This window comes from Megascapheus bottae, chromosome 18 (assembly GCF_031878675.1).
Source record: "Megascapheus bottae isolate mThoBot1 chromosome 18, mThoBot2.hap1, whole genome shotgun sequence".
NCBI lineage: Eukaryota > Metazoa > Chordata > Mammalia > Rodentia > Geomyidae > Megascapheus > Megascapheus bottae.
This window is the reverse complement of record NC_143526.1, coordinates 38,806,177-38,828,823: the sequence shown is the minus strand read 5'-3', so window position 1 is coordinate 38,828,823 and position 22,647 is coordinate 38,806,177. Positions and strand designations below refer to the sequence as shown.

The window sequence follows — 22,647 nt, the reverse complement described above, 5'->3', positions numbered from 1 at the left end:
TGGCAGAGGGGAGATCCAGAGAAGGGGTCTGGCCTGAGCTAATGAAGGGCTCCTCGATTTCCTAGTTCCTCTCTTGATCTGCCCACTTTCCTCCAACCCCCTGGAGTACCTGGCTGCCTGGCTGGCGACCCCAGTGTCACACCACTACTTGAAATGTGATTTTTTCTCTCCCAGGGGACGTGACTGAGGACAGGGGCAGGTAGGCTGGTCATAGTGGATATGGGGCTGGGGGAGCTGAGGTTGGCAGGCAGAGAGCACCCAGGAATGGGGGAGGAGAAGAAGGTCCAACATGCTCAGATGGACCACGCTGGGATGAGACACGGCACAGCAAGGAAGTCTGTGTAAGCTAACAAACACTCACCGAGCATTTGTGTGGTCCATATGCCATGTGAGGGGCTTACAGACACCAGTGTGCCAAGCCGACACATTTAGACCCATTTGGCAGGCAGGAAAACTGAGGCGCAGAGAAGGCAACTGGACTGGAGCGGATCAAACCTCCTCCAAGCGACCAGGTCTGGGTTGGAATCCCCTGGGCACTGGTTGGTAGTATTGGTCACTACACCACGGCCGTGCTCGTGGCCTCAGAGGGGGCAGGACCCTCGCTGGAGATCCAGCACTGGGTCAAGGCTCAGCCATGCCTGCCGCCCAAGCCTCCTTCAGTCTCCATCCTCGTGGGTTTGCGCATTTGTCCAGCAGTGTGTGAGAACTGCTCTGGGCCCTGTCCTGGCTGCCCTGAGGGGCCCCAGGGATACAGAGCCCTGCTCTTCTCGTCCCAGCCGATGGCAGCAAGCATGCTGGACGTGGATGAGGGCGGTGGTGGTGGTGACTGTGGTGACAGTGGCAGGAAGTGTGGGTGGCCATGACAGTTCCCTGGGTGGTGGCGATGGTCGCGATGCTCACGGCTGATTGGCAGAGGCGGGGCGGTGATGTGGGTGGGACTGCAGGTGGCGTTGGGGGGGATGGTGAGGATCAGATGGGGAGGGGAGATGCCCCCAGCGGCACTGAAGTCAACGGTTATGGCGGTGGGGATGGTGCTGAGGAAAATGGTGATGGCCTGCCCAAGCCCCCTGGCCCAGCCCTGGGCTGTATACCAACTCGGGCAACCCCCAAATCCTCAGTGCCACACCATCTAGTCCGGGGAGAGAGGGGCTCCTCCAGCTTCCGCCCCAGCCTCCTCCTGTGCTATCATGGCAGACAACCACGCTCAGCTGTCCCGGGCATTGCTGCGGATCCGGATCCTCGATGTGAATGACAACCCCCCAGAGCTGGCCACTCCCTACGAGGCTGCTGTGTGCGAGGATGCCAAGCCAGGCCAGGTACGCTGGGCGGGGGCCGGGGGAGGGGGCCGGGAAACCAGGTACCACTGAGGGCTGCTGAGAGCAGGTAGCGCTGGAGGGTGCTGGTGACCAGGGGCAAGTGTGGGTGTGTGCGCGTGTGCGTGTGTGTGTGCGTGCGTGTGCGTGTGTGCGTGCATGTGTGCGTGCGTGCGTGTATGTGTGTGCGTGTGCGCGTGTGCGTGTGCGTGCGCGTGTGTGTGTGTGTGTGTGTGTGTGCGCCCACGCGCATGTGTGCATGTGTGTGCGTGCATACACCTGTCCTGGGATCCAGTTACAACTGGGATCTAAGTACCACTGGGTACTGGGGATGCTGGCAACCAAGACAGATGAGAGGCCTGGCAGGGCCCAGGGTAGCGCAGGCCAGGATGGCTGCAACCTCACTGCCCCGCCCTCCTCCCTCAGCTCATCCAGACCATCAGCGTGGTGGACAGAGATGAGCCCCAGGGTGGACACCGCTTCTATTTCCGCCTGGTGCCCGAAGCACCCAGCAACCCTCATTTCTCTCTGCTCGACATCCAGGGTGAGTTAGCTGTGAGCCAGCAGGGGGCAGGCGCATGGAGGACGGAGCCTGCCTTCCCTGGCCCCCACCCAAGGTGGCCAGGGTCCTGGGGCCAGGGTCAGAGCCTGGGCCCAGCTGGGGCTGCAGCCAAGCCACGCAGAACACGCGGAGGGTGGGTTGGCAGAGAAGGGGTCTCCCATAGGTGGGTGAGGGGGCACAAAAATCCCAAGAGGGCATCCAGAGGACCTGCAGGCCAGCCTCCAGGCGCATCTCTCCTAGAGGAGGCTGTGCTTGCTCCCGAGCCTAGGGGTCCCAGGGTCAGCTCCGCCACAGGGCAGTCATCTACTGAGCACATTATGAGCCGAGCTAAGCTGAGCAGTACACACGGTTCTGTGCCTCTGGGCTGTGCTCTGCCCTGGGCCCAGGAATTGCAGAGAGCACAAAGCCTCCGCCTCCTGACGTGTACATGTTAATGAGGCAGGGTAGAAGGTAAACAAATAAGTGTGTTGGGATTGACAAGACCCTGGTGGAGGGAGGATAATGGAAGCTCGGGGGCCTGGGCACCCGGCCAGGGGCAGGGCTCCAGCGGTAGAGCACCTGCCTGGATGTAAATGGCTCTTCATACAACCTTCAGTGGAGAGAGAAACCAACCAAACAACCAGAGTCTTTGGTTTTGTTCATTTTGTTCAGGGCTAGCATCGACACTCCGAGAGCCAAGCCTGGCACATCACAGGTGTGTGCTAAAATGTGTTGCATGAAAGTGAAGAATAAGGCCAGGTCTGAGTGGAAGCTCCGTTGGTAGGGTGGCTGGGAAGCCTCTCTGAAAGGGGTCCATGACTGAGTTGAGATCTAAAGGAAATGAAAAGTGAGCCTTGCTCATAACTGGTCTAGGACACCAAGTACAAAAGCCCTGAGGTAGGAGCCGAGGTGTGTGGTTGGAAGAGATGAGAAACAGGACAAGGAGGAGATGCAGTCAGCAGCCCTTGGGGTCCAGACTGTGTCAGCTGCTTCTGGAAGAGATCTAAGATCACCGCCCCCCCAGGACCCTTACACTTCCCACCGAAGCGTGTCTACAGTGACCTCTGAAGCCAGACCCATCTGTATTCCCAGAAGCCATGTTAACAATGTTTAACAGCCAGTGCAGCAGCAAAGATAGCCTGAAACGATCATTTACCACAACCTGGAGGGGCTCCTGGTGACCCTGCTATCCCCGGCATTAACCCCTGAGTGGCTTGATTGTGTCAGAGACTTGGTACCTAGGGGAAGAGCTGAGGCTGCAGGAAGGATCTGGGGCCCCACCATGGCTATGGAAACCCCTCTGAAATATTTCCATAGCTTAACAACCAGCACATCATTCCAGTGGCATCCTGAGCTAGGCCCCAGATGCTCAGATAACCCTGGATCTGGAGCCTTGCTAGCCCCAGGGCCTTGACCCTCTCCCCCCCCCTACACACACACTCTGCCAGCTTCTCTTTGAGTGGGGGGCCATCAAAACTTCCCTCCAAGGTGACCATAGTCCCAGGGACTGGATGACAGAGCAGCCAGCCTGCCCAGCTCAGAGCGTCCCAGCAGGGCTTCTCCTATGGTCGCTCAGCCCCTTTCTGCATCGTGCCAGGCTCCCTCCTCCTCCCCATATAAATATCCTACATGACAACAGGCTACCCCACCCCATCTGTTTCTTTGTACAAATTTGTAGCCAGTTTGGAAACGTGATTTATAAATATTGCTTTTGCAGCCAGCGATTGACACTGATGTATGTCAGGCCAGATGGATGGATGCAGTACTGGGCACAGGTCCCACCTACACAGGTGGGCGTGGCCTGGCGTGACCAGGGGCTTCCCCAGCAGATGCCAGCTGCCATCTGCTGGGGGGGGAGGGGAGCAGGGGCTGGAAAGGTTCAGGAATGAGGCTCAGGGAATTTCTTCCCTGGGGTGGAGGAGTAGCAGAGCCTTGAACCCTCAGAACATATGGATGCCTGGCCAAAGACAGCAACCCTGAGAGACAAACATCTCTGTCTTGCTTGGCAATTTGAGGCTGGGCCAGGGCCAGCCTCTCATTTCTCAAATCTGTCTGCTTCTCTGTTGCTGCCACTACTGCTATTGTCTCCCACAAAACACACAGAAGCTTCCGTCTTCCAGGCCCACTCCTGTATTTTCGGTTATAAGTTTTCTTGACTAGACAGCAGCTCAGTCAGGACAAGAACTGTGTCCGTCTTCATCTCCACCCTGTCCCCAGGGGCTACAATCGCCGTGACATGTAGAGGATGCTTTGTTCAGATTTGCTGTGAAATGAATCGATTATCTATCACTGGGCCACTTCTTGGCTTTAAACCCAACAATTAGTGATCTCTTGCTGCTTTTAAGAAAATAACCCAAGGGCCCAGCGTGGTGGTATATACCTATAATCTCAGATACAAGAAAATTGGAGGATTATGGTGGAGGCTAACCCAAGAAAAGTATGAGGCTCTCTCTAAAAACAAACTACAGCAAAACCACAATGGGCCAATGGCATGGCTCAGATGATAGAGAGCTTGCCTAGCAAGTGCAAGTCCCCTGAGTTCAATTCCCAGCACTGCAAAGAGACAAAGAGGAAGGAAGGAAGGGAGGGAGGGAGGGAGGGAGGGAGGGAGGAGAGAAGAAGAGGGTGAAGGAAGGGACGATTCAGATTCACTATTAATGCCAATTTTTCTATGATGAGGTCCTGCCCACCCTCCAGCTTGGGCTGTACTCACTCTAGCAGTCTCCTCAGCCCTCCAGCCACAAAGAATGGCTTCTAGGGCCTTGGTGTATTATGTTCCAGCCTGTAAGCCTTTGCACAAGCTATTCTTTTCTCCAAGTTCATTGTGCAGGGCTGGAGAATACTAGCGTTTCTTACAAGAAACTCTCCCTGACATCCAGCTCCCCCACTACCCTCACTGGTGAGGGTGATCTTCCTACACTTGTTCTTTGCAGCATATCCCATGGCTTATAATTGTAAGAAATTATGGGCTTATTTGATTAGCATTTGTCTCTCACATTGGAAACTCTGATCCAGGACCACAGTTGAGTTAGATTTATATTGTTTTTCTCCAGGAACTAATATAGTACTTAGTACGTCATAGTTAATAAAGATTTGTTGAAAAGAATAGGAAGGAGGAAGGGAGAAAAGAAGGGAGGAGAGAAGGAAGGAAGGGAGGTAGGGAGGGAAGGAGAGAAGGAGGGAGGGAGGTGGGAGGGAGGGAAGATAGTGGTTCAGTAGATGGGCTGATGAGGGCTGCACATGGCTGGTGAGGGCTGATAAATGGATAGATAGATAATGGCGGTGGGCAAGTGCATGAATGTTGGATTCATGGACAGATGGATAGAGGTGAGTGGACAGATGTGTAGATAGATGGGAGGATGGATGGATAAGAGGACAAATGGATAGGTGGAAGGATGGATGGGTGGATGGATAGGAGAATGGATAATAGAGGTAGATAGATGGATGGATGGACAGATGGATTTATGGATTAGTGGATAGAGGAAGTGTATATATGGATGGATGGATGGATGGATGGATGGATGGATGGATGGATGGATGGATGGATTATGGAGGTAGACAAATAGATGGATGATGGATGGATAGACAGAGTTAGGAAGGTGGATGAATGGAAATGAGTGGATGGATTAATGGATCTATAGAAGTGGATGGATGATGGAGATGGGTAATAGAAATGGATGGGTGGATGTATGGTTAGATGATTTCATTCGATAGATTCAAACAAGTCACTTCTTTCTGACCCTCAGCTTTCTTTCTGATATTCCTGCTCCTGATGGTTGTAAGGACCAAACACTGCTCTTTGTTTAAAGCACCTGCATAGTCCTAATGCATAAAAAGCATCCAGTCAGTCAGTGCACATGAGAGCCGCACAGCTCCCCTCTTTTCTCTCCTGGCTTTTGAGACCCCCTTCCTTCCCCAGTGGAAGGCAGATTTATTTTCCAGCTGGGGTTGATTCACTCTTTGACAGAGGGACAGTGTTTGAACCAGAGCTGGAGGACCTGATCCACGAGCAGTGGAAGTGGTGGTTCCTTCGAGCATTGTGCCTCAAGACTGGCTCAGTGCCAGAATCTGTCTGGCCAGCAGTGGAAAGACGGGCACACACTAGCTTAACGCAAGGTGACAAGTGCTGTAACAGAACTGTGCATGGCACCTGCGTTGTCAGAGTAGGGAGCGGGGAGCCATAAATCCTCCCTTCCCAGGGAAGCAGAGAAAGGAGGCCACAGGAAGGAGGTGACATTTAGCTGGAGCATGACAGATGAGAAATTTGCCCAGGCAAGAAGGTGGAAAGGGTGTCTCGATAGTGGAGATTTTATGAGGAAAGGCAAGGACACCCAGGGGCAGGAATGGGGTGTGGCACAGGGAAAATGGGGGTTGAATCTGAAAGAAATATTAACCGGCATATGGAGAATTTATGTGTGCCTGGAATTATTCTAGGCTTGGGTTCTATCATTTAATTCTCATACCATTAGGTGCCTTTTCTTGGTTTATAGATCAAAGAAAGGTCTAAAGAACTAAAAGAGTTTCTCAAGCTAGTGGATGGTACACTCCGCATTATTTTTTGACATTTGTACATGAAAGGTTCAAATGCATGTAAAACTGGAGGAAGAAAGTGGGGTATGGACCACTGAACTGGGGGCAGGAGAGGAAGGGGCTGCTAGGAAGGAGCAATGAGAAGTGCAGGATCCCCAGCAGGAAAGCAGGTCCCCTTTTTGTGGAGTTGGTTAGAGTGAGCAGCAATCACCTGGCCTCTGACCTCTTCCTACCACTATTAATGAGAACTGAGAGGAGCCATCTATGATCAAGTGACCTGACTCACACAGGACAGGTGTGGAGGAGATAGGAAGGGCAGAGTAAGTGCCTGTGCTCCCAAACAAGCCACCCCTTCCCCTGAGACCTGCCTGGCTACTCAGCAACAGGCTAAAGCTGGGCACTGAGTAGCATTTATGCCAGCTTACTACCTACTCTGGCTTCCTGTGGAAAAGGACGTGGGTTAGAAGATCCCAGCTTACAGGCTCAGCATCTTAATGAGGGTTTTCCAAGCTAGCTCCAGGGATCGTGTGTGTGTGTGTGTGTGTGTGTGTGTGTGTGTGTGTGTGTGTGTGAGAGAGAGAGAGAGAGAGAGAGAGAGAGAGAGAGAGAGAAAGAGAAAGAGAGAGAGACAGAGACAGAGACAGAGACAGAGAGACAGAGAGAGAGACAGAGAGAGAGAGAAAGAGAGAGAGAGAGAGAGACAGAGAGACAGAGAGAGAGTCAGTCTGGGTGGGGGCCTTGAACTCAGCCTGGGTGCTGTCCCTGAGCTCTTCAGCTCAAGGCTACCACCCTTTCCTTGAGCCAAGCCCCACTTTCTGTTTTCTAGAGGTTAATTGGAGATAAGAGTCTCAGGTCCTTTTGTGCCCAGGCTGGCTTTGAACCTTGACCCTCAGATCTCAGCCTCCTGAGTAGCTGGGATTACAGGTGTGAGCCACCGCACCCGGCAGCTCCAGGAATCTTGACTGGCATGAAGGACAGAAAGTCCCTCAGCCAAAGGCAGATAGATTCCAGCCAGTGTTCCCAGTGGTCTCTGATGACACTGAACTTGACAGAACCCAACAAACCGCGACCCGAGGACCTCCAGACTCCTAGGGTCAGAATATATTTGACAACTGGAATGGAATCAAGAATAAAAATAGGTTGTTGAGACAAATGACCAAAAAAAAAAAAAAGATTCTTTTGAAATGGCCAAGGCTAGAACCTTGGCCCCGCTGGGGACAGAATCTTGGAATAGCTGGGGACAACAGGAACAAATCCCTGCAAGAGCTGGGAGTCCCAGGGTGGCAGAGGACAAAATTAGAGGTTATGTGACTTGAACACAGATTGGGCAGCTGAGGAAGGAATTAGGGGACACTGGGGAACAGCCCAGTTCAGTCAGTTAGGGCATCCATTGGGATCAGGAGGAGGCTGGGACAGGGGGCCCTTCCAGGCCCTGATCACTGCCACCCGCTTCTTCCGGAACAGACAACACAGCCGCAGTGCATACACAGCATGTGGGCTTCAACAGGCAAGAGCAGGATGTCTTCTTCCTTCCCATCCTTGTGGTGGACAGCGGGCCGCCTACCCTGAGCAGCACAGGCACGCTCACCATCCGAGTCTGCGGCTGCGACGGCTCCGGCACCATCCAGTCTTGTAACACCACAGCTTTTGTCATGGCGGCCTCCCTCAGCCCCGGAGCCCTCATCGCTCTCTTGGTCTGTGTCCTCATCCTGGTTGGTAAGTCCCCTTGAAAGCCACCCACCGGTCCTGATTAACCCCATTCTAAGGCCTGGCTTTATTTCCCAGCTAGTCTCAGTTTCCTCCAACACACACACACACATACACACACATACACACACACATACACACACACATACACATAGACATACACACACATACACATACACACACACATACACACACACATACACACACACACATACACACACACACACACACACACACACTGTAAAAATTCTGTCTTTGGCCCCGTTTTATTCCCCATCAGGAATTGGCACAATTACATGGCCAGGTATGTCATCTTCTTTTGTTTTGTTTGGGATCCTAGGGCTTGAACTCAAGGCCTGGGCACTGTCCCTGAGCTTTTGTGCCCTCAGCTGAAAATAAGAGTTTCATGGCCTTCCCTGCCTGGGCTGGTTTTGAAGTGTAATCTTCCCATTTCAGCCTCCCGAGTAGCTCAGATTCCAGGCGTGACCCATCGGCACCCAGCTGTCTTCCCATTCTGCACATGAGGAGGCTTGGGCTCAGAAAATGGCAATGGTTGTGTGGGGGACACAGCTAGTCTTGTGACTAGAACCGGGACTGTGCTACCTTGTGCTCCTCCTCTTCTGCCTCTGACAGGAGGCAGCATCTGAATGGGTACCCAACACCACCAGCAGCCATTTGAACCCCAACATTTCCCCAGGGAACTAAACGGGATGTTCCTCTCACAGCCCTTGCCACCTAAGTGCCAAGGACCCTGCTTCTGGGGATCCGGGGACGTCTCCATGGTGGATGCCAGCTCAGCTCAGTCCCCTGGGAGATGGCAGCTGCCTCCTTACCCACCACTGACAGGCCCTCTGAAGAGGCTCATGCCCTCCGCCAAGCTGGGAGCCCAGCCCCCCCCTCCCAGGCTCAGGGCTCCAAAACCCTTTTTTTCCAGAGGGTGCACTTTACAGCAGTTTCATTTTCTCAGGCAGTGCAAACAAATTTCTGCCTAATTGCCCACAAACGAAGAAAGTGCACATCAGTGCTCTAAAGGTGGCGGCGGAATCACTGATTGGGGCTGCTGCAGCTGCTGCCCGCTGCCCACCGCTCTGCCATCTGCTCTCGTGGGCATCCCCTTCTGCAGCTCTGGGCCTCTGGCTCCAAAAACTGCCTATCCATCTTGCCCACATCCCTCCTGCCCTCCCTCCAGGCTTGACCCCGGCCCCCACATCTTTCCCTGTCTTAAGCTACCTCGTTAGGTCATGAGCCATGGTCCTAGCTGCTGGCTCTGGTTACTGGTTTGGCTAGAACTTTGTGGAACAGCAAGAAGAGTCTTGAGACATAGTGCCCGGAGATGCCTGTTCATCCATCCATCCGTTCATCCATTATCCAGCCACCATCATCCTATGTGTGGGACTACTGACTGCAGGCCTGTCATCAATGAACAAAAGACTTGAACTCTCTGAGTAACAGAAGAGTGGGGTTGCTGTCGGTGCCCTAGTGGGGGACTACGGGTGAGGAAAGCAGGAAAGATTTACCTTGCTCACCTCTGGGTACACTGAACTAGATTCTCTTCATCAGGCAGGAGTAAGAAATGAAATTTACATCTGTCCAGACTTCAGGGGAATGGGCCAGGCTGAGGTGCATTTGTCAGCTTCTAAACAGAACTTTAGGCCAGCAGACCAGAGGCTCCAAGATGGGGAATGTGCATAAAAAACTGGGTCTGAGACCCAGGATGTCTGACACTAAGTCTGGGAGGCGAGAAGCCTGCATAGATCCCCTAGAAGCCAAGTGTGGTTGCAAACACCTATAATCTCAGCTAGTCAGGGGGCAGACTCAGGAGGATCTAGAGTTCAAGGTCAGCCGGGACCAAGCTAGTCAAACTGTCTCCAAAACAACATAGAAACAAAAGGGCTGGGTGTCTCTCACACAGTGGTAGAACAGTTGTCTAGCAATCACCAAGGGCCTAGCTTCAATCTCCAGTACTGGAAAGACTAAGAAAGGAAGGTGGGGCAAGAGGGATGGGGAGATATGGAGACAGAGGACATACCGTTCATTCATTCACATGTTTCTATTCACCTACCTCATTTATTCATTCATCTCAAATTTTAATCATTCACTCATTCAAGCCTATTTCCCTAGCTTATTGCACACCAGGCACCAAGGTAGGGAGGCATTTTCTAGGTCCTAGAATGTACATTGGGACACGGGAGACAGCCATGGTCTAAGGCAGAGCTGTGGCTCCCAGCGTGAGCTGCTTTCTCCATTACCCAGAGGCCTTGTGAAAACAACCTGCCAGCCTCACCCGGCATCTCGAGGGTCACCTGAGCATGTGGATTTCCAGTGAGTTCCCAGGAGTGACTACAGCTGGCTCAGAGCCACTACCACTTTCCTAGGTAGCGTGACAGAAGGATCTTGGAGGTTTTGATCTGAGACCTGAGCACGAGCTCGGGACTTCTGGTGAGGACAGAACAGGGTTGAAGAGATGTCTCATTCCCCAGCTCTTTCAAGCTGCAGCCTTCACACCCAGTACCTTGAGTCCTGGTATGGTAAATCTCCTCTAGAGTTAAAAGGCAGAGCCCCCAACACCCACAAACCCTGGACATTTTCTCTGCACCACCCCAAACCCCAGCGGTGACCTAGCTTCAACTTGCATGCCTCCAGAGATGGCTCAGTTCTGACAGTAAGATGGATTTGAACCCACACACTGGTGGCTCACACTCACAATCCTAACTACTCAGGCCAGTGGTGGAGCACCAGCCTTGAGCAAAAGAGCCCAGCAAGAGTTTGAAGCCCTGAATTCAAGCCCTGCTTCAGGCACACACACACACACATGTGCACACACACGCACACACCTGTGGACACATGCACACATGCATGCTTTTGAGAAGAATTTGTCATGCAAGACTGTGTCCTGGGAAGGTTGTTAAAGGGAGGGCTGGACCAGGGGTGCTGGCAGGCAGAGCCCTCACCCATGCTATGTGCTGTGTCCCCGTGTCCCCTGCCCCATGTCCCTATAACTTGTGTCAATGTCCCTGTCCTGGGTCCCATACCCATACCCCCATGTCCCCATGTCCTCTGTGCTCTCATGTCTTGTTTCCCTGTGTCCCATGTCCCCATGTCCTCTTGTCTTCCGTGTCCCCATGTCCTCTTGTCTTCTGTGTCCCCCATGTCCTCGTGTTGTCTTCCGTGTCCCCATGTCCTCTTGTCTTCCGTGTCCCTCATGTCCTCGTGTTGTCTTCCGTGTCCCCATGTCCTCGTGTTGTCTTCTGTGTCCCCATGTCCTCTTGCTGTATCCTGTGTCCCCATGTCCTCGTGTTGTCTTCCATGTCCCCATGTCCTCTTGTCTTCCGTGTCCCCATGTCCTCTTGTCTTCCGTGTCCCCATGTCCTCGTGTTGTCTTCCATGTCCCCATGTCCTCGTGCTGTGTCCCGTGTCCCCATGTCCTCGTGTTGTCTTCCGTGTCCCCATGTCCTCTTGTCTTCCGTGTCCCCCATGTCCTCGTGTTGTCTTCCGTGTCCCCATGTCCTCGTGTTGTCTTCCGTGTCCCCATGTCCTCGTGTTGTCTCCTGTGTCCCCATGTCCTCGTGTTGTCTTCCATGTCCCCATGTCCTCGTGCTGTGTCCCGTGTCCCCATGTCCTCGTGTTGTCTTCCGTGTCCCCATGTCCTCGTGTTGTCTTCCGTGTCCCCATGTCCTCGTGTTGTCTTCCGTGTCCCCATGTCCTCGTGCTGTGTCCCGTGTCCCCATGTCCTCGTGTTGTCTCCCGTGTCCCCATGTCCTCGTGCTGTCTCCCGTGTCCCCATGTCCTCGTGCTGTCTCCCGTGTCCCCATGTCCTCGTGCTGTGTCCCGTGTCCCCATGTCCTCGTGCTGTCTCCCGTGTCCCCATGTCCTCGTGCTGTGTCCCGTGTCCCCATGTCCTCGTGCTGTGTCCCGTGTCCCCATGTCCTCGTGTTGTCTTCCGTGTCCCCATGTCCTCGTGTTGTCTTCCGTGTCCCCATGTCCTCTTGTCTTCCGTGTCCCCCATGTCCTCGTGTTGTCTTCCGTGTCCCCATGTCCTCGTGTTGTCTTCTGTGTCCCCATGTCCTCTTGCTGTGTCCTGTGTCCCCATGTCCTCGTGTTGTCTTCCGTGTCCCCATGTCCTCTTGTCTTCCGTGTCCCCATGTCCTCGTGTTGTCTTCCGTGTCCCTATGTCCTCGTGCTGTGTCCCGTGTCCCCATGTCCTCGTGTTGTCTTCCGTGTCCCCATGTCCTCGTGTTGTCTTCCGTGTCCCCATGTCTTCGTGCTGTGTCCCGTGTCCCCATGTCCTCGTGTTGTCTTCCGTGTCCCCATGTCCTCATGTTGTCTTCCGTGTCCTCATGTCCTCGTGCTGTGTCCCGTGTCCCCATGTCCTCGTGTTGTCTCCTGTGTCCCCATGTCCTCGTGTTGTCTTCCGTGTCCCCATGTCCTCGTGCTGTGTCCCGTGTCCCCATGTCCTCGTGTTGTCTTCTGTGTCCCCATGTCCTCGTGCTGTCTCCCGTGTCCCCATGTCCTCGTGTTGTCTCCCGTGTCCCCCATGTCCTCGTGCTGTCTCCCGTGTCCCCATGTCCTCGTGTTGTCTCCCGTGTCCCCCATGTCCTCGTGCTGTCTCCCGTGTCCCCATGTCCTCGTGCTGTGTCCCGTGTCCCCATGTCCTCGTGCTTGTCCCGTGTCCCCATGTCCTCGTGCTTGTCCCGTGTCCCCATGTCCTCGTGCTGTCTTCCGTGTCCCCATGTCCTCGTGCTTGTCCCGTGTCCCCGCGCAGTGCTGGTGCTGCTGATCCTCACGCTCCGGCGCCACCACAAGAGCCACCTGAGCGCGGAGGAGGACGAGGACATGCGGGACAACGTCATCAAGTACAACGACGAGGGCGGCGGCGAGCAGGACACCGAGGCCTACGACATGTCGGCGCTGCGGAGCCTGTACGACTTCGGGGAGCCCAAGGGCGGGGCGGCGGGGAGCCCGGCGCGGGGCCCGGCGCCCGGCGGGCCGCCCTCCGCGCGCCTGGCGCTGCCCCAGGGCCCGCCGCGGCCCGAGCCGGACTTCGCGGCGTTCAGGGACTTCATCGGCCGCAAGGTGGCGCTGGCGGACGCGGACCCCTCGGTGCCGCCCTACGACGCCTTCCAGACCTACGCGCTGGAGGGCGCGGGCTCGCCGGCCGCCTCGCTCAGCTCGCTGCACAGCTCGCCGCGCAGCGGCTCCTCGGCCTCCGAGCAGGACTTCGCCTATCTCCGCGGCTGGGGCCCGCGCTTCGGGGCCCTGGCCGCCCTCTACGCCGGCCAGCTCCGCGCCGACGCCGAGGCCGCCGCCTCCTAGCCCGCCTGTCCCCGCCCCCCCCGCCCCGCCCGCCTCCCGGCCGGCTGGAAAAAAAAGCCACGCCCTCGGGCCGCGCCACGCCCTCGGGCCCCGCCACGCCCCCCCGGGCCTCACCACGCCCTCGGGCATTGCCACGCCTCCGGGCCTCGCCACGCCCCCGGGCCTCGCCGCGCCCTCTGGCATTGCCACGCCCCCGGGCTTCGCCACGTCTCCGGGTCTCGCCACGCCCCCCGGGTCTTGCCACGCCTCCGGACTTCGCCACGCCCCCGGGCCTCGCCACGCCCTCGGGCTTCGCCACGCCTCCGGGCCTCGCCACGCCCCCGGGCCTCGCCACGCCCCCGGGCCTCGCCACGCCTCCGGACTTCGCCACGCCCTCGGGCCTCGCCACGCCCCCGGGCCTCGCCACGCCTCCGGGCCTCGCCACGCCCACCAGCGTCCCGGGACCCCAGGGCAGGACTGGCCCGCCACCGCCCGCCGAGGGCAGAATTAGGACCCACAAGGGCGTGACGCCTGCCCGGCGCCAGTCTGGGGCTGGAGGGGGCATGGGGTCATCGTGCTTGAGGACGAGAAGTGGGAGGGAGGAGGACGCTGCCGAGGTGCCCCCCCACGTCCAGCCCCCCCTCCCACCCCCGCTACCAAGTTCAGAGGAAGGAAGGGCTGTTCATTTACTAAGCGCCTACTGTGTGCTGGGATGCCATATGGAGATGGGGAGGTGGGGTCCCGCAGGTGCCAGATGGGGAAAGCCGCCCCAGAGAAGGGTGGGTGGCCTGTCCAGGACCCTGGGCATCACCCGGCTTCTCTGGGTCCCAGCTTCCTCATCTGTCAGATGAGGTTAATAACAGAACCTACCTCGAGGAATGGTGAGGAGAAGAAGGGTTCCTGTGTCAAGTGGCCAGAGCAGTGCCCGGCACATAGTAGGTGTTCAATAAATGTTAGCCTTTGTTACTATGCTCGCCTCTGTCGTTATTGGCAGCTAGCATGTCTGACTGCTAGATCTGGGCGGCCCTATCCTAGAGCGCCTCTCTAGCCCCAACATCTCTGAGTCAAAGACATCAGTGTCATTATCTGAGATTTAAAAAAAATAAAAAGCAGGCCTGGAGTTGGGCCTGGTGGTGGAGTGTTTGCCTAGCATGCACCAAGACCCGCCTTCGATTCCTCGGTACCACATACATAGAAAAAAGCTGGAAGTGGTGCTGAGGCTCACATGGTAGAGCTCTAGCCTTGAAAAAGTCCAAGGACAGTGCTCAGGCCCTGAGCTCAAGCCCAGGACTGGCAAAAAATAAAAGAGGAACTGGGTGCTGGTGCCTCACGCCTCGAATCTTAGCTACTCAGAAGGTTGAGATCTGAGGATTGAAGTTCAAAGCCAGTCCAGGTAAGAAAGTCTGTAAGACTCTTATCTCCAATTAATCACCAAAAAGTCAGAAGTGATTTAAAAAAACGGCCATGAGTAGAAAAATCAAGTGAGAGCATGAGGCTGAGTTCAAACCCCAGTACTGGCGCGCGCGCACACACATGCGCACAGAGTCCCTTGGAAGGGACTCATAAGTCCTGGATCCAGGAATCTGAGTGACAATAGCAGTGATGGAAATGATGACAGTAACAGCTACATATGCATTCCCGGCTCTTTGATCAACACTCCCTAATCAACAGGAAAACAGATAAAACTCTTAGAAAATACTGTCCCCTGTGCCTAACTCCTAACCTCTCCTGTTTAATTTTGAGCATGTATTCTTGATTGGCCCTGTACACAACAAGGTCCCAGCTCAAAGACACAAAGCCTGCAAGAGCCTGGGACCATGTCACAGCCTTGCCCCCCTCCCCAACCTTGGCTAGGATTCTCTGTAGAATTCTGGGAAGCAGGAATGCCTAGGAGACGGCGGCAGTGGGGTGAAGGGGAGACACTCCAGACATATGGCTGAGCCTGAGTAAGGTGAGAGGCCACACCGTGCAAGCTTAACGTCTGTGTCTCTCGTGTGCTCCGCTGTGCGTGTGTGTGTGTCCACACGTGGCCTTGGCCACACCATGGTGGAGTGGCGGTGGGAAGGCGGCATAGAGCAACCCAGGGTTGAACAGCAGCTTCCCGCCTCCTGCTCTGGGGGTGGGGGAGGATGGGGAGCTGGGGTTGCTGTGAGAAGGGGCAGCCCAGCGCCTGCCCGCACCCATCAACCAGCCGTCAGAGCTGCCGCCCCAGGGTCACGAATCAGCAGCTGCGCTCACCTCCTGCCGGCAAACGCTCAGCCCAGCGCTGTCACTGGTCACTGAACGTTTGGAAAATGTAACCCTGTCAGCCTTTGGTCTGAAGCGAGGCCTCACGCTCCAGTGCTCACACACAAGTGCAGGAGGGCGCCCAACTAGGACACACACACACAGTGGGCACGATGCAGACACATGGGCAGCCACCCACGTGGACACTAGCCCTGAGTGTCTGCATGCATGCATGAGCAAGCATGCACGTGGCCTGGGAGGCTAGTCACAAAGCCAAGTCCAAGACACCTCTAGGTGGGCACGAATGCCCAGGGCTGTCTCCAAGCCCCTCAGCAGAGAGGCAGAGAGGCAGCCTCCAACATGACAGCCCCCACACCCTTGGGCCTCCAGCTCCACCTCCTTGCCCTGTGTCCTTGGCACCTCCTCAGGCCACCAACACCCAGCCACCACATCCCACCCACAGCCATGCCATGGACCTAAAGCCAAAGCCAGGCACACCCATGAACAGACACATGCCTCCCCAGCACAGCGCCCCCCAGCAGACTCAGATCCACCCCCAGTCCAGCCTGCGCTGGCCCCACATCGTCAGGTGTGCCGGGGACAGCAGGAACCATGCCCACACGCAGAAACAGCCACCCCGGCAGAACTGCATCTGCCTGTAAACTTCTCATCTGCAAACGATGATTAAATGTGATTGTGCAAGAGAAAAACACCAAGGAGGGACTCATTAGCTTTATTGTCAGGAGGGTTCCACAGGCTCCAGAGCTCAGCTCTGGACTGGTTTAACCCTCTCTGTGCTGGGTATGTGGTGGGGGGGGGGGGCTAAAACCTGAAAAGCCCCAAAGACAAAACCCCATGAGTGGCCCAAGTGGAGCCACCAGAGGCTGAGAGCATGGCACAGAGGTGTGAGTGTGAGTGTCTGAGACGTGTTCCTGACTTGGCCCCCATCTGCCACACAGTTGTGTGGGTCCTCTGGTGGCAAAGCATTCTTGCAGGAAAGGGTGTCCTAGGCCTGGAACAGAGGAAAAAGGAAGCCAGTGATTACCTCTATAATCCTAGCTATGCAGGACAATGAGACCTGGAAGATCACGGTTCAAGACCAACCAGAGTAATCCATCCCACCCCCCACCACCCCCCACTCTTCCTTCCCTTTCATTCTTTTTTGCTGGAGGAAAGTGACTAAGATGTCCAGAGGTTAAACAGCCAACCTGGTCCGGGAAGCCAGCAGTTACGCCTGGGATACAGCCCAACAGGAAACAGGAAGCTTGGCTCTTTTCAACCCCACAGAGATGGAAAAATCCAACCTTCTCATCTCTAGACTTGGTTTCCCTGAGAAGATCGATCAACTTCCAGCTGTGACTCGGGTCTTTTGTTCCCAGCACTAGCTGCTAGCTCCTGCTGGTAGAGGAGATAGAGAAGGAACTCAAGAGCTGCTTTGAAGGAACGTCCACCAGTGTGGGCAGTCGACTGGATGGAGGTCAAAGAGTTCAGGTTGAGTGACGTGGGCAGCGGAGCTGGCCAGGAGCCAGGGACCCCCAAGACAGGCCTCTGCTGTTGAGAGGTCTGCTGGCACAGTCACGTGAAAACTCAGCACCGGGACTCAGAGAGGTGGGGAGAAGAGCACTGGAAAATGAGTCACTCCCACCACAGCCTAGGATAGAGACCTCAGGAGACTTTCAGATGCTAGGATCAGAGGGAGCCCCTGGGTCAGGGAGAGAGTGAGAGGGGAGCCCCCAAACCTCAGTTTCCCCAACTCTAAAAGGGGGCAACTAAAAGAGTAGCCCTTCAATTCCCTTCTGCCCTGATGTCTAGTATGACTGGAGAATCTTTGGGAGTCATTGATCCCTCTTTGGACATTGAAGCTAAAGTCAGCACTCCTGGGGGCGGGGGGGGAGGCTCCCCTCCTGCGAAAAGCATGAGTTCAATAAATGACAGCTGTTAGAATGTGGGGAAGGGCAAACCCAGGAAGAAAACAAAGCTTGAAGCCTGGCATTCCTCACCCCAGTTGTCATAGGACACACCGCCATGGTGAGGCGAATGGGGAGGAAAGAGGTGCTTACTTTTGGGAAGATGGTGGAGCCAGCCTTGCCAGGAGTCAGGCTGAAGGTCAGAGGAAGTGGGAGGGACTGGGAGAAGGACAGGGAGGGGTTCACTGGGAGACCCACCCCTGCCTGGCTGCCGTGCCCCGGGCCTCACACACTTCTATGAAATGAGTCCTCGGGGGAACACAGGAAGCTGGTCAGCAGAGCTTTAATATTTCACGGTGCCGGGTTTGTTTGCAAACGCTGCTGCTGCTGCTGCTGCTGCTGTACCACAGCACGCAGGGTTGCTCACGGGAACGAGGAGATCCGTTCAGACAGGATCTGGAGGTCTGGAGGCCAAGCCGGGCTGGGGGCTGAGGGCCAGCTTCCTCCAGGCTTTTCTCCTGGGCAGACACACCTGTCTCCCTAGGAATCTTCACGTCTTCTCCCCTCCACACAGGCCTGCGTCTGGGCCCCAGCACCTCCTTTCCAGAACATGGCCCAATTCACTCCTGCTGAAATCCACACAATAAGGTACTTAGAGGGGCCGGGAGTTTGGCCTAGTGGTTAAAGTGCTTGCCTAGCATGCACGAAGACCAGGTTCAATTCCTTGCTACCATATACATAGAAAAAAAGCTGGAAGTAGTGCTCTGGCTCAAGTGGTAGAGCTCTAGCCTTGAGGAAAGCCCAAGGACAGTGCTCAGGCCCTGAGCTCAAGCCCAGGACTGGGGAAAAAAAAAAAAAAAAAAAGACTACTTAGAGAAAACCAGATAGCAGTCCTACACAGACCCTCCCATGAACACCCAAAGCGTGCTGGCAGGTGCCAGAGGTCCCCTACATGGAGACACAGGCCACCACTCACACATGTGCGCCCCCACACACATGCACCCACACACACATGCACGCACCCAAGCAATGACACACACAGACCAGGTTGGAGAGTAGGTATTAAAAGCATCCTGTGGAAGGTGGCATCTGGATACAGGTTGTAGTCTCACCGCTGATTAGTGCAAATGTCTGCACACTTTCCTGGGGTGTATGAACTCAGTGACACACATGTAGTACAATACAATACCTAGTGCCCCCACTGTGCTGAGCACGCCCTCTGGAATGCTGTGCACACAGACACACAGCAATGGTGATTGTGTGTGCGTGTGCGTGTGTGTGTGTGTGTGTGTGTTACAGTCACTGAGACACCCATGCATGTGCACACACGCACACCAGGCCCCCACAGAGGCCTGGCCTGGCCCTACCTGGACCACAGTCCCTACCTGCCCAGCCGAGCTGATTTCCCAGGAGAGGGAGTAGTGGCCCGCCTGCCACCTGCCGTGTGTCACTCCATCATGCCGGAGCGCTGACATTCAGAGCCGGCGCAGAGACCATCACATTTAGCCGTAATGTGCCACAGATTGCACTGACATTTGGAAAATATTCCACCTCGGGACCCATTCGACTTCTAACTTTTTTTTTTTTTCTTGGAAGGGGAGAGACGCAGTAGAGGGGAAAGCCCGCAGCCCTGGCTGTGTTCCCAGATCCCGGAGGCCACGGCCCCACTTCCACACCTGGGTGAAAAGACAGGGAGGAGCGAGGGCAGAGCCAAGGCTGAGATCGAGGCCTCAGCTACACATCGGATCCTTCAGAAGACCTGCCTGCAGCCCCCTGCCCGGCCTGAATCTCAGCAACACCTTATTCCTTTGGTATTTTATTTTTCATACTGGGATTTGAACTCAGGACCTTAAGCTTGCTCCACTGGTGCTCTACCACTTGAACCTTGCCTCTGGCCCTGCTTTTCACGGTTCATTTGGAGACAGGGTGTCCTAGCCTTTTCCGCCTGGGTTAGCTTCAAACTGGGATCCACCACATCTCAGCCCCAAAGAGCTTGGATTGCAGACAGGAGCCTGAGGCACTGCCTTGCTATAAACCTGCAGCATACATGCCTCCCTGCATGGTGGCAGCAGTCTTGCAAGGTTGGAACGGCTCCTGCCTCATGTGACAAATGAAAAACTCAAAGCTCAGAAATGGGAAGTGAACCTGCCAAGCCCACACCGCCGGGAACGGCTGTGACTTGAGATTTGAACTCAGAACCTGCCAGATGAGTGTCTGAGTCCTCCTGGGCCCTACCAGGGCCGTTCCCTTCATCTCCCCCGGCCCTGCCCTCTCAGCATCACTAGCTGCGGCTAGAAGGATGGAGCCGTGCACCGCTTTCTGTGAGGGAGGGCGGAGTCTAGGCTGCACCTGGGAGCTCGGGAGAGGAGCTGAATCGGGTTGACGTCTGCAGAATTCCCCGGCTTCATCTGACTGAAAGAAAACCTCTGCCTCTTAGCAAATGGGTGGTCAGAGCTTCATCTCCCACAGCTGCAAACACGGAGCTGGTGTGGAGAGAGTTGCCTGCGGTACCCCAGCCCCTTCGGAAATCGCATCCAGTCTGCAGTCCAAGCCAACAGCCGTCCAGGCTGTTGTCCATGGCCGCCAGAGATGCCTGCACGGCCCCTTCTCCAAAAAGAGGAGCCTGATAACCCGGGAGATGGGGAGGGAGGGGTACCGAGGGCCACGACCCAGCCCCAGCGAGTCTGAAGGGAGGGAGAAGAGGTAGGAAGGCTGACTGGATCTCTTAAGAGCTGATTAATCTTCCTTAAATAACCCCAAGTCCAACTTCCCAAAAGGCAAAAAAAGAAAGTTAGGTTAATCTACTTGAAACGATTCCTGGGCAGCTCGGGTGGTGGATCGATGGGCGCACACTCTCCCGCTCTCTCCATAAGTAATCCTCAGTAATTACAAGAAAGAGGGGCTTTCAGTGGAAAAATGACATCCTCGCTTCAGAGAGAAACCCCGGGGGAAGGGGTCGGTAGACATGGGAAGAGGGGCCTGTCCCTGACTGGGGTGGGGATGGGGCCCCTGCCTCCCACCCCAGGTTGGGTCACGGGGTCACTCGAGGGCCAAGTGCCAGAGCGGCATGTGGATGGGGGACGGGAGGCCCAGCATGGAGGGCAAGCAGGTTTGCAGTAGAAGTAAAGGAGCCCCTGGCAGATGGCACAGAGGACTGCCAGCACCCAGCACCAGGAGCCTTGGGGTACACGCGCCCCCCCTGTGTGGGGGGCAAATTGGGGTTCTCATCAGCACCCTGCGAGCCAGTGGAAAGGACCAGCAGTGACTCCACGGATGCCATCCACGCTTGTCCCCGGGCTCTGAGGCATCATTCACAAGCCCCCACCACCGCCCAGCCCCAAGCCTGGCTCAGCTTCCTGTCTCGTGTCCCCCGCATTAGCGACAGGGGCCTTTCCTCTGTCCTGTTATCAACTGGGACTTCCTGGTGCCTGGCCATTGAGTCTCCGCAGCCTCCTCCATGCTGGCCAGAGTAGGGCACAGGGTGGCATTCCCCACAGTCCCGAGATGCACCTTGGAGCCCAGGTCTCACACCTCTGTGCTGTCCGGGCCCCAAACCTGAGGACACAGAGATAGTGGCCCTGAGGGAGAAGAGCCCTGCTTCAGCACGGCTCTTCTTTGCAGTAGAGTAGGGGTAGAGTAGGGGCGGGAGGAACAAAGGCAGGCAGGCCTCTCCCTCCTCAGCCCTGCTCACTCCCGCCTCCAGCATCTCCCCAAATACAGTTTTTCTAGAGGGTCCCCAGATTCTAGAAGGAAACATACTCCTGTGATCTGCCCCCCGACACACCAGCAGCAGTCTGCCAGCCAGGGAACTGGTGGCCAGTGGCACAGCCTGACCACACTGTGTGTGTCCTTGGTGTCCACACTGTGAACTCCATGCAAGCAGAGCTGCCTGCTGGGGGACCCCCAGAGTCACCGCTGTGCACGGGCTGGCTCAATCTGCCTGGCACTGATGCCAGGTCGTGCTCCCCTGTACCTCCAATCACATTCTGAGAGCCTCGGCTCCAGAGCCTGAATGGAATCCATCATTTGTCCAATAACTCATTTATGACTTCTGCCATTTCCTCCCGGCACTCAGATGGTTATGTAATCTGTGCTTTTCTTCTGCGAGCAGCCTGCTTTTTATGCCTAATTTTATTTTGAAAGCAAAAAATGGGAAAGCCATAGCATGGGACAAAGTAACACATGAAGGTAAACCAGGGGTGCTCATGCCTGGCCCAAAGAAACTGCCTGCCCAGAGGAAGGCTTGGGATCAATGCACCAGCGTAGACCCCAGCCACCCCGCTACAGTCAGAAGACAGAGGGTGGGGGGAGCTGCTTTCCAGGAAGTTGCCCTGACACTGGAGTGTGGGAATGTGGAATTGGCACACATACAGCCTTCACAAGATTAGACTCTGAGACCCCAGGCTTCCCAGGCAGATCTGTCCAGTCCCTGCATCCTGTATCTCCAGAACCCGGATTCTCCTCCTGACCCTATCTGCTGTGTATTCTTGAGTGAGTGCCTTCCCCTCTCTGGGGACAGCATATTTTTTTGTCAGTCCTGGGAATTGAGGGCCTGGGCACTGTCCTTGAGCTTTATTAAGGCTAGAACTCTACCACTTGAACCACTACATTACTCTGGCTTCTTCTGTACATGTGGTACCGAAGAATTGGACCCAGGGCTTTGTGCCTGCTAGGCAAGCACTCTACCATTAGGCCACACTCCCGGCCCAGAATATTTTTTTCTATTTTCAGCTATTTGATTACACTTAGAGATTCTAGTGTTTGGAGAATCTCTAAGGGAGATGTCCACAAACTCTTCCCAGCACGTATTTCCATGGCCAAGTGTCTAGCATCTACTCTTCCTCATCTATGATGTGTGCTAGAGCACAGCCATGAATGGCTGTGGCTAGGTGTTAATAAAACTTTATTGGCCCAGGGGCTGGGAGTTTGGCCTAGTGGTTAAAGTGCTTGCCTAGCATGCACAAAGACCCGGGTTCGATTCCTTGGTACCACATACATACAAAAAAAACCCAAAAAACCAGAAGTGGTGCTGAGGCTCAAGTGGTAGAGCTCTAGCCTTGAGAAAGTCCAAGGACAGTGCTCAAGCCCTGAGCTCAAGCCCAGGACTGGCAAAAAAGAAAGAAAGAAAGAA

At 55.4% G+C, this 22,647-nt stretch overlaps 1 protein-coding gene across 1 annotated transcript in view; it reads left to right on the top strand.

Moving 5' to 3' along the window:
* Positions 1 to 13,453, top strand: part of Cdh22 (cadherin 22) — a 60,145-nt gene extending 46,692 nt beyond the window's left edge. The window contains exons 8-11 of the mRNA XM_090352870.1: positions 1,195 to 1,316; positions 1,740 to 1,857; positions 7,849 to 8,100; positions 12,854 to 13,453. Of these exons, the coding sequence (XP_090208996.1) occupies positions 1,195 to 1,316; positions 1,740 to 1,857; positions 7,849 to 8,100; positions 12,854 to 13,404 (1,043 nt within the window). The 3' untranslated portion in view covers positions 13,405 to 13,453. The remainder of the gene's footprint in view (positions 1 to 1,194; positions 1,317 to 1,739; positions 1,858 to 7,848; positions 8,101 to 12,853) is intronic.
* The last annotated feature ends 9,194 nt before the right edge of the window (positions 13,454 to 22,647 follow it).